This window comes from Lipophrys pholis (assembly GCF_963383615.2).
Source record: "Lipophrys pholis genome assembly, chromosome: 3".
Lineage (NCBI taxonomy): Eukaryota > Metazoa > Chordata > Actinopteri > Blenniiformes > Blenniidae > Lipophrys > Lipophrys pholis.
Genome location: NC_137627.1, coordinates 1,776,601 through 1,788,942, shown reverse-complemented (window position 1 = coordinate 1,788,942; position 12,342 = coordinate 1,776,601). Strand labels below are relative to the sequence as shown.

At 41.4% G+C, this 12,342-nt stretch overlaps 1 protein-coding gene across 3 annotated transcripts in view; it reads right to left on the bottom strand.

Moving 5' to 3' along the window:
• Window positions 1-12,342, bottom strand: part of LOC308107712 (neurobeachin-like) — a gene marked incomplete at its 5' end in the record, with an annotated part of 250,933 nt that overhangs the window by 171,010 nt on the left and 67,581 nt on the right. For all 3 annotated transcript variants that reach the window (XM_080460195.1, XM_080460196.1, XM_080460197.1), the window contains 2 exons: window positions 4,932-5,078; window positions 7,444-7,563. In XM_080460195.1, the coding sequence (XP_080316321.1) occupies window positions 4,932-5,078; window positions 7,444-7,563 (267 nt within the window). The remainder of the gene's footprint in view (window positions 1-4,931; window positions 5,079-7,443; window positions 7,564-12,342) is intronic.

Below are 12,342 nucleotides of genomic sequence, written 5' to 3'. Positions count from 1 at the left end.
ACAACACCACCCACTACGTCATTGTCAGTCGCCGTGTAAACGTGAAACTTTGTGTAAACGGAGCCTAACAACGTTCTTGATAGATGAATTGATGACTAATTGACTGTAGTTGTAAATGAGTGTGTGTTATTTGGTCTGTGTGTCCTGCCGTTAACCTAATGACAAACAATAAATCAATGTTTGATGAAAAACATATGCACGTGTTTTTTTGTTCTTGTGTTTTTTTAAATGGGTCTCAAACTCAAGCAGGATTGTATACACATCCGTGTTGGATTATAAAAAAAAACCCTGTTTATTTTCCAATATTGTATAATTTAAACTGCAAAGCATAGTCATTCTTAAATATCTAATGGAAAGGTTTAAATGAACTGGAAAATAAAGAAAATTGGTGCTGTCTCCTCTGGACAGAAAGGTGACGGCTCACATTTTCTTTGTAATTACCAAAACAAAAAGTTAATATAATTCTGACACTCTCTGGGTGAACATAATAAAATGATGGAATATATATCTAATAAATTAAAATGAGCTGTTTTAGAAAGAAACTACAGAATATTGTAGCATGACCTGAATGTAAATATTAGGGCGGCACTGACAGTATCAGGTCCAATACTGCACATTTTAGATTGTACTTGTACTGTGGCCTTGTGGTATGTGGGGTTTTTGAGTGTCAGTACAGCTCCTTCTCCTTCTGCTGCTACTACTTCTTCTCGCGCATCGTCGGCTTTTGTAAAAAAAAAAAGTTTTTCATCATTTGAATTGCACATGAAATGATTATTCGAATAAACAAATCTTAGAATTCCATTATATTTTTGGAATGTGGAAAAAGCCTCGCGGCCTGGGAGTTTGAAACCCCAGCAGTCCACTCTCCTCCAAAGCTGTGTGCGGGACAGATACCGGGAAGTTATCGTGCAATGCTCCGCAGCAAACACCGCGCTGCCCGCACAAGAGGAGACGTTTGCCTTCCTGACAAAAGGAGCAGCAGTATTGTGTAACCGCCTCGGTCGCTTCCAGGCCACAGCAGAGCAGCGCTACAGCAGAGCAGCGCCACAGCAGAGCAGCGCTGGCACTGCTTCAACGAGCTGATCTGCCTCATGTAGAACACATATGGTGGCAATGATAGAGGGCGCAGCCAAAAATAACTCAAAGTGCATCACATAAAACCACAGAACGTCATGGTATAATTGTTTTGACTAGTCAAACGGGTGACTAATTCTTGGTCTGCTGCTGGATGTTGGTGTGACGAATGTGACTTTTTAACTGCAGACCAGGCTATTACTGGGGGAAAAAAAAAAAGAAAGGCCTGCAAGTTGGAGCATTTCTGTTGTATGAGTTTCAATTTCACACCAAGATTATTATAAAATAAAATAAAAAAACAGCAGTGAATGACATGATGCAGTTACAGACCCCTCAATGTAGTTGGTAGAGTTTTTTAATGTTTTTAAATGAAGTATAGTATATGAAGAATATTCTATTCAAAGTGTTTTTCCCCAAATCCAGACTTGGTCCTGATCTTCAGCCAGTCTAAAAGTCCTTCTTGTGAGCGTGACGGAGAACAGGCTGTTTCTGTGTCTGTACCTTTAAATGCTGTCTATGCCTACTCCATGTCTGTTTTCTGGTCACGTTTGCGAGGAGAAAAAAAGTAGCGCTTGCTCTTAATGTTTGAGGGAGTATCACTACCAGAACGAGTCATTTTCACGCATGAGGTCATAAAGGGAAAATCGCTGAATCACCTGTAAGAACACACATTTGCTAAAGAGTGGAGCAAGCAAGTAAAAGAGATGATTTTGTTCACTTCTGGGGTTTTATACGCAGGATATGGGGACACTGTTGGTTAGAAAGCCATTGTTAAAAGAAAAGAAAAAAAAAAGAAAAGAAATACTTAATTTAAGTTAATTAATTCGAGAGGGAAATTCTTTACAGTGTTGCTCTACACAGAACGCATGTAGAAATATAAGTAAATGTGAATACGTACAGACGGATCCCTACTTTCAGCCTTTGACACTTCATCTGAGAAGCGATATAAAAGATGGATGTGTAGATCTGTACTTTTACTCGAGTATAAAAGGTGAGTCGTTTTGCCACCCCAATAACAACCACAAGTCCATCCCAGGTCAGAGCACGATCATATGAAATATAATGTGACAAGAGGCGGAGGAGCCCGGCCCCGTGGACAGATCGGACAGATTTACAGGCATAAATCACACATATCCAGGGAGGGAGGAGAGAGGTAACCCTCGGCGGTACTAATCCCTGCATTTTAACTCACAGTTGTACTCAACACTGCATGAGCACGGGGAAGTGTGTTCGACATCAAACATGGATGAGAGGGCCATGGATTGGAAAATAAATCAAACACCACTAAAGTTTTCTTTTATTATTTTGGCTCCAACTGAGCAGAGTTAAAGCAGATCTATATATAGAGAGTACGTCAAGTAACAGATGTCATATTCTGCACTGGCGGTTCTCAATTAAAAGAGGCAGGCCTGTGGTCACCTGGACAGCGCTCTCATTACAACAACCAATCAATGGGACTGGCAACTCTGTGACCTTTCTCCTCTGGTTCACCTGGCTGCTTCTATCACACTCACCATTACAAGCTCTGTTCAAAAGCTTCATCAGTTTCCGGTAATTGTCTCCCCGGGAAGCGCTCTTCATTATTTCAAGGATTCTGAACAATTGCTCCGGCGTGTGCTACCTGGCGTTAATAGAAGGTCCAGAGGCGCAGTTAAAAAGGCGAACAGCAGGTCACCAGCCATCAGCAAAAAGACCAAACAATGGCTTCTCCGAGGAATACCTCCCAATTCACAGACCTGATTGAAATTGCTGCGTTTTTAACTGAGCATGATTTTCGTTACTCGGTGTGATCTCCACTGCCCAAAATTACTTTCTGGCAAAAAAAAGAAAAGAAAAAAAAAGCCTTTGCTGTCTTTAAAAAAAAAAACCCAAGAGGACGTCAACGTGGCTTAGAAAGGCCAGAGATCTGGTGTTAAAAGCTGATTTGGAAGTGTGTGTCTTTGCACCGAGAAGAAACAGCTGCACGCCGAGAGAAACGTGTGAATAAGAGTGAAAACACGTGCTGATGCATCCTTTTTAGCTTAGCTGGAACCTTTTTGTGTGGAAACCAGATGGAAAGGGGGAGTTAATTAAAATAATAAAAAAAAAATATGTCTGTTTGTGTGGTGTTAAACAGTCGTCTATCTTTTATACCGATCTCAAAATTGAGGCTGAGGAGCTGGTTGAGAGCGAGTGTAGGGCAAACACAGAGATACAGAACCCACACAGGTGTGTCGCCACTGTTTGACTTCACAGCAACGTCTTATCACGTCAGAGATGGAAGGTGAATCCGAAGGTGGGTTTTTTTTTTTGACTCAATCTAGGAGGGTCTCAAAGGGAATACATGCTCCACTACATACAATAAGATATGAAGCAACTGGTGTGTGCTCTATGTAAAGCAGAGGTGGGCCCCGCTGCTTGTTAAGGCACCACAGCACTGCAATGAGTTCCTGCTCTAACGCCGCTGAATCTAATGAACATATCATCGTGACGCTCAGCGGCGAGCGAGACGACGAGCAACTCATTATGATAAGGTCATCTGAGGACACGTCCAGCGCATGCAGGACCGAGGCGATCCACGTCTGAGAGAGACCACCTTTAAAGGAAAAAGCCCGTCACTATGATTTGTCAGGAAATTCTATTTTTCCAATTAATTCCATAACCAAATATTATAAGGAGGGAAAAGTCACGTGGTGCAGCGTTTAGAGATTCCCTCTTTATGATGCAGAGTGAACAGATCTTCCTAACTTAGGTTCCTGTTTACACGACCAAGTTTTCCAGTGAAGACGCAAAACTGTCAGTGTGTTTTGGGTTTCAGTTTTTACGACGACGATGCTCAGAGCCTCTGAAAACGGCTGCCAAGGTGGAACTCTGTGACAGCACACTAACTCCGTCTCCATGGAAACGGGGGAAAACTTTAACTATTGGAAAACACGTGTGTACCACAGTCATAGTAAATAGTTCTTCTGCAAATGTAAATTAGTCTCTTTATAAGTTCACACTCATAACCCAACTAATCAGTAGGGATTGGTGAATATAGCACAATTCCTACATAATCCACGAGGACAAGTAGCAGGCACTTAAGACATGCTTGCTCTGGAAGGGTTTAGTTGGGTCCAGTTGTACTCTTATCATTGTAAGAGCGCTTTGAGATGTTTGTTGATGTGATTTAGCGCTTTACAAATAAAATTGAATTGAATTGAATTGAATGAAAGAGAAAGGCATTTAAGTTCAAACTGCTAAACTAAGATTATGTTCTTCCTAGTGTGTGCAGTTAAGATTAACTATAAATAGAATTGGTTAAAAGTCTGTTTCTACTTTGTTTTTCTCTCCCTGAGTTTTCTTTGTTTTAGTCCAGTCTGATAGTTGAGTAGTAATAATGAAGGGGATGGGGCTGATGAATTTGATCCTCGGGAGGGAGAGCCACCCACCTCATGATGAATCCCTTCCTGGGATATATGGCAGTGTAATCCAAGTGAGATCTTATATATATATATATATATAAAAAAACAACCCCAAAAGACGAAATATTTTTCAGCACATGATGAATGCTTGCAGTCCGATCCCTCTCCGGGCAGGTCAGCATCTTTTTTGAAACACATCCATCGTTGAGTTTCTGAGTGCTACACCTCCTGGAGCTGATGTGAGCTGGCTCAGGCCTCCGTCCCCCCGGAGTGGCTGCCGCCTACCCCTGTGCTTTGCGCCATTATTCCCCAGAAGTGGGTAATTTATGCAGCCGTTTATCTGAGACCGAAAGCCGAATGGAGACACTGGGCGCAGGGACGACAGCGGGGTAGCACAGCTCATTGATTTCACAGACGGATAGGTGATGTGGACTGCTTACATGTAATCTAATTTAGTCACCGTGGAGCACATACCTTATAGCCCGCTCCCAGCTGATGAATTGCAAATATCTGTGCGGGATTGAGGGCTTCACTGAACACGTAGACGGCGCCGAGCTGCCCGCAGAAGACTCTGTTTGCATCGGCAGTCTCGGAGGACCCGAGGAAGCACTTATCATAACTCTGAAAGAGACAGAAGAAAAAAAGGTTTTATCACGTGGTACTTTAAGACTGAAGAAATAAAATCACACGGAGGACAACAGAAACTTTTTTCCCTTTTTTTTTTTCATACTTTGACCCAGAAATTGAACGCAGCAGCAACAACAACATGCCCTCGTGTTGTTTCACCTCAACAACTCCCAGACGTAAAGACATTTTCTAACAGCTCACAAAGATACGAACCCTCGGTATAACCTCTGTGATAGTGCGACTGTGTGCTGTGGTTCCATTTTAGAATCAAACTAAACAGTGCCGTACAACAACAGCATGTATTAACAAACAGTCCCGTGCAAGGAGTACTGGAGCAATAAATGAATTGAATTTTAATCGAATTAATTCATTTAAAGTTGGCTCAGCCCCCCTTAGAGCCCGTGACCCGGTTTGCACGGCAACCTTTCAAAGTGGCAACGCTTTGTTTTTCTGCTTTTGTTTCAGAAAAGCTTTGCAATTACTAAAATTTTGCATTTTGACTTGAAAACGTTGTCCTGTGTTGTGTATCATGCTGTGCCATTTCAAAATTACCCTGGCTGAAAAGTAATATCCAACATGAGGATGTTTGATGTGGCAATTAATTAATGCAACTTTGAAAGAAGAATGCTTTCCAAAAGGGAGCATTATCCGGACATGTTGCCTATCATGGGTCGCTGTGAGGAGGAAAACGCCTCACTTCCACACTCACAATGTGGAAAGTTAAAGGTCTGACAGCCGACATTGCTTTAAAAACACCAGAAGTTTAGATATTAAAAGGTAAAGTATGATCTATAAGAATCTGTTCTCAAGCCAGGCTAACAAAGAGAATATCGTACTGCCCTTCATTTAACGTGCCGGTAATGTGCCATCAAGTCTTTGACAGGAGTTTGGCTGGATCGACATTTTCATGTGAGTGACAGTGAAATTCTGAATTAAGCCGTCATCTTTATAACTCTGAAGCTTCACAGTGGCAGTTAGAACCATTCCTGTTAACTGCGAATGTGCAGAAATGTTGTGTGAGAACAAATGGGACCTTCTGAGCTTCACTTCTTCCCTCATTCGGTTGATGTCTGTGACGATGAGCATGTTTGCCTCTTATCCGGACTCCAGTGGAGCGACTCTGCCGGCGGCGGCGACCTCACGTGTTTGTCACAGCGCCTGTTCGCACTGCGACGTTTTCAAGCGAAAACGCAAAACTTCCATTGAGTTCTGGGTTTCCACATTTCCAGTTTCCACGACAACGGTGCTTGGAACCGCTGAAAGCACAACTTTTGGAGAACCTGTGCCCTGGCCTGCTCACTACATCGGTTTTGCCGTTTCCTTGTAAACAGACATCGTTTTCCAAACGTTGCCAATTGTTGTTGTGTAAAGAGCGCCAGTCATGTCGATGCTGTAAACTTGGAAATTGGACTTTCCCGACACGTAATTATCCCAGTTACCAGCTTTTCTTAGTATCAATCTATATTTTTAAAGTTTGCAGCGTGAGGACTCAATAGAAAAGGAGAAACGTGTTTTCAGCTCAATACTCGAAGTATCAGAAGAATTATATTTATAATAGATATAATCTATCTCTCGAGCATTTCCAGCTCTTTTTAATATACTCAGGTTATTGGAAACCAAGAATTTCACTTTAGTTTGCATTCTATTACATATAAAAGGAAAGTAGTTGTTCCTATTTGATCCAGAGTGATGTTAATATCACACAGTAGTAATGGGATGCTAACTATACGCAGTGTTGATCTTGATATATCTGTGTGTCTCACTTCTGTTTACAATATTTCTAACTGTTCTCCAGGTGTGTGTTTCCACAGTATCACACAAGAACATTTTTGGAACAATGATCCCTCGCAATGACAAACTCCTCTACAATAACTGTGGAATATCTTGGGAATATTTTAGGGCAGTTTTTGCACGTATGAATTAAAAGTGAGACATTTTAGTCACTCACAAATAGCAATGTGTGTTAACAGGCTTCACTTTGACTCGTACGTGCAAATACAGAGTTACACCAATCCTCACACTGCATCTCAACTAAGACAGCTTCAGTTTGTGTGCTCCGGAAATAAAGCAGCCACTAGAATTCATTCATTTTTCACTCCATGCAAAAGCCTCCAATTGTTTTAAATTCCACTGCTGCACAAATGAATGTGCAGCAGTGGAATTTAAATTGAAGTCACAATTCTGAGAGGAAAGGCTGGCGAGTTAAAGCTCATCTCGCTCATTGAGCTTTATTAAAAGACCTAATTTATTTAATTTTTCTTCCTCAAAATCTACACAGAAATGTGAAACAGTCAGCCCGGCCAGATCCAACAGACATGAGAACCACTGCGACAGAAGTGAAGAAACAAAGAGAGCTCACGTCGTTTGTGTTGACGTGCCACGCCATGTCGCCGTAAGACACCAGCTGTCCGTTCACATAGCATCTGATTTCACTGTTCCTCCAGCGGCTGTAGATGTGAACGATGCTGATCATGTACCACTGAGGAGGAGAGCACAGTCACACTCAGACACAATTCAAAGCACAAGTGAAGACTGCAAGCTAACATTTTGATTTGTGCAACGCAGGAGGATGAATAATAAACCTGCGGAAAGGCTGAGTGGAGACGAGACAATGCTTTTTATTCACAGACCTGCTTCAGACACTAGTTTATTAGACCCTGAAATAAAAAGTATAGCAAGAGAGGCGAGGAGGAAAAGAGCTTCCATACAGCAGGTACTAAATAAAGAGTGAACATTTTAGAGAAATCTCTCCTCCCAGTGTGGTTTCAAAGAGAACAACAAATTAATTTTGGTTTCCATAATTCCTAAAAGTAGCTCACGTATGCATATGGAGTATAAATTTGACTTTATGGTATTTAAGAATTACTTGTATCGGTATAGGTTTGTACTCGTCCTTTAAAAAAGTGGAATTGTCCATTGATAGTTATTAAAATTACAATTTAAAAAGGGATTTGTCTTTGGTTGGATGAGTTAACTGAAGGTACATGCTGCATTTTAGTTTCTGCCTTGTAAATGAATCAGAAAGTCTCTTTATGCATACATAATCATTCGCCATCATTCAGGCGAGTTATATGGATGAAAACCGAGCGGTTCTTCAAGTACTCTCATTATATCTGTATTATTAGAGGGAAAGATTAAAGTTCAGGTGGTCGAGCCTGGAAATCTCATTATTGGTGGTTCAAAGTCTCTTTTAGCTAAACACAGAACCCAGAACTATATTCCATCATTATCATTGGTGTCTGTGTGTGAGTGTAATAACAGTAATAACAGTGTAAAGTGCTCTGAGACTGCTAATAAGTTGTGAAAATGTGAAATGAGATGTACATTCACACTATTCACCAAGATAAGTACATGAATAAACGTGAGGGGGAGAATCTGAGGAATCAGGGTTTTTCCCAGCATGCTTTTACTTTTACTTCTTATTGCGCCACATCATGGAATAATGCTGAATTATGAAACAATGTAATACATGTTCACCTCATTATGAAACAATGTAATACATGTTCACCTTATTATGAAACAATGTAATACATTTTCACCTCATTATGAAACAATGTAATACATGTTCACCTCATTATGAAACAATGTTGCATTTTGTAATAAATGCTGCAAAAAATTATTGTAAAATGTTCAAGTTTGTTTTTGAATTACTATTTTAGACCAAAAGCCTCGACTAACCGAGCCAAAATTCTGGTTTAATTGCCCATGGATCCTCACAATAATATCTCAATGAGTACAAATACATCAGAGCATTTAGCTGAAAATGCCTCCTTGATGTGTGGAAACGGGCTCATCCTCACACCTTGAACAGAACCCTGACCTAAAGCTTAGCCGGTTGTATGGGGTCCAGTCAGTGGGTCCGACTCAAACTCTCCTTATTCAAACCTCCTCATAAAAAATGTATTCTAATGGTACAGTTTCTTCTAACTAATCTAGACCAGTGGTTTATTGGAAACCTTAAGGAATTAAAACGTTCAGGTGCAAAATTAAGTGAAATGTCAAGAAAACTTCCCCTAGAGCGGTTGCATTAGACATGTTTGCGAGCTTTCATGGCAGCATCACTGAGATCTCAGCTCAGGTTTCAGTGTTGTGTTGTATTCACTACCTTTTGTTATAAAAATCTATATTTTCTTTAAAAATTGGACCATTTGCTTGGTGGTTTGGTCGGATTAGAGTCGGGTCTGGCCCACAGGCATCATGCCTGACAGCCTTGGCTCCGCGAAACCCCCATGAATCTTTGGCGGCCCCTCATAGGGGATGGGTGCCATGGTTGGGAATTACTGATCTAGGCAATACATTTCATTTGATAACTCAAGAAAAAAAAAAAGAAAAAAGAGTCTGTCTCCTGCAGACTGTTGTGAGGACGCAGCAGAGGATGAATGTGACTAAAAACCTGCCTCATTGTATGAACACTGGACTGACTCAACCACTCACAGCAGTAGAAAAGAGGACGTCCATATCTCCGTGACTGTGCGCCCACTATTTATTGGTTTGACCTAAGAAGGGCGCCATGAGCAGGCTAATAGAATTACAGCTGTCTGCACACAAAGGTGCGGACACTTAAAAAGAGGATTCATGATGGAGGGGACAAGAGCAGGCTGCCTGGAGATAATTTAAAACCGCACTTATCCACAGCTGTCTGAACCCAGAATCAATTAAAAAGTTAATTTAACACACTCTGTCTTGCAGGAGCCCCCACCAAACAATACCGGCACGGCAGCACTTGTGAGATGAATAGTTGCTCCCAGGTGTTATGTGCATTAAGGCTCTAATTGTTTGACATGTGTTTTCAGCCATTTTTCCTTCTCTGCCGGGACAAGGTGTGCTGCAACCAACACTGCACACTGAATTAAGTTTTATTTTCTCATTTGCATTTACCTCCAATTACACCTGTGAAACTTCCCGGGGGGGGGGTTGAAACACTCTAATTGTAGACGTAAAAAACAAACATACAGTGTCAATACAACCTCCTGATCTACGAAAGGTTCAACCACGTCACAAACTTGGGAGCTGATCTACAAACAGGGCACACAGGCAACATGCATGAAGTGCTTTTGTCTTCATGAACAGGGACTATCTGGTGGGTGTTCCAGATCTCGAAAAATACTGGGAGGCATTGATGCTAATACATTAATGTACAATGTGATTTACTAAGTCAAAAAATGCTTCTGTTGTTTATGATTGTGACTGTTATTATTGTGTTTGTGTATAAAATCCTACTCTGATGAGCACTCACCCGGGACACTGCTGTCATCATAGTGAGTCGTGTTTCCTCGGCTCGTTCTCGTGTGATCAGTGTCTAAGTCCCGTTTACGCGACAACATTTCAGGTGAAAATGCATCAATTCTGGGGTTTTTTGCAATTTTGAAAACCTTGTCCATTTACACCACGTTGAAAATGTTGTTTACATGTACGGTCACTAGTGGGTGCTGTTTGAGATAAAAATTTGATTGCTATTCAAGGTGAATGTGGACGGGGAGTCATGACACTCTGGAAGCCATCATTGTTTTTGTCCGTATATTCGAGCACGTGCAGAAGAATTATTTACTACGACTGCGGTGTGCATGCGCAGCAGCAGCGTTTCCCTGGAGACCACACAAACGTTTTTTTCCCCACTTTACACGGCAACGGAAATGAAGGATATTTGAAAAGTTCCACCTTGGAAGCTGTTTTCAAAATGTTGTGATTTCAGTGGCTCAGAGCACTGTTGTCATGGAAACAGGAAAGAAAGTTTAGCATTTTCAATTGGAAACGTCACGTAAACAAGGCCTAAAGCGTGAAATCCTAATCTGAATGACATTTATGGTATTTATAGGAAAGCATACACAAACTGAAAGCATGGTTTATTTGCAATTTATCTTCTGACGAGCTAATTGGAGTGAGGAGTTTGTTAACCTGGAGTCCAATCAATAAAATGAAATTGGGCCAGAGTTTAAAGCCACTTTGGTCAGAAGAAAACTTTTTGTTATTCACAAGAGAATTTTACAAAATCTAATCAAGTTTTCAAGAACAGGACTTTGAACACCTCCGTTCAATATTTGCTGAGCCGTACAGAGGCTACAAGACCAGCTTAACAACTTCAGTTCCTCACTAGTACACGTTGAGACAAACTATATGTAAGCTAAGATGTTTTTATGCTGCGGCTACTCTTCTAAGAAGGGGGCGTCCACATAAGTGGACACAGAAACTACAATATAGTTAAAATATCAAACAACCCCAGGGTACTACTGAAGACTCTAGAAAAATAATCCCTGGAGCCGCCATTGTTGTTATTGTCCATCTATTATTACAGTCGTGGCGTGCAGTAGCAGCATTTCCATTGTCCATTGGAGCTCATGAGTTTTCAAAAAGTTTTATTTTTTACCTCGTTTAAATGACGACGGATTCATAGCGTTTTTGAAAAGTTCCAAAGTGGGAGCCGTCTTTAGTAAGTTGTGTTTTCGGTGGCTGCAAGCGACACCCACACCACAGCAACAGTATCGTGTTTTCACTTTGTAGTAGTGTAAACAGGGTCTTAGTAAACATGAGATGAACTTCTGTAAGAAAGAATCATCCAAAGCTCCTAAAATGGAAGGTTGAAGTTGTTGAAGCAGTTATTAAAGGGCCGACCGCTCGCCCTGTGGTGGGACTGGACCTGGACGGTGTGGAGACGGTGGCTGAGGAGACGGTGGCTGAGGAGACGGTGGCTGAGGAGAGGATGAGGGACTAAATCTGTGATATCCTGGATAGTTCTTCCCACCGCCGGCATGCACAGCGAGCTGTGGCTGAAGTTCAGCTCATCCGGGCAGGAGGTCATCCCACCGGGTGCAGAACTGAATGATTTGGATGCTCCTTCATGACAACCACGATCAGATTGTAAAACAGCAGTTTGGTCTAAAATACACCAAGCTCTGGACTTATTTTCCATCAGTTTGGCATCCTGCCAGCCCACTTGACACCTATTTTCAGTTCTTTAGTTCAACACTTTTTTTTTTTTTATCTCATGCAGCAATGTTTTTTATAAACTCACTCTGTTGATGGTGTGAAGTGTTTAATTAAAGAAAAAGGTCCTTCTATTATTGTTTGTGTTGAATTGGGTTAACAACCTTCATGAAGCTCAGGTCACGTTTAATTCATGTTACAGGGTTAACAGGTTTTCTTGCCACCATATAAAGTCGTGCTAGGAAACAGAGCAGGTGGCGTTAGGAAGTCGGAGGTGACTGAAATCAATTTAAAACAGCTGTCAGGCACGTGAACAAGTTCAAAACCAGATGGTGCT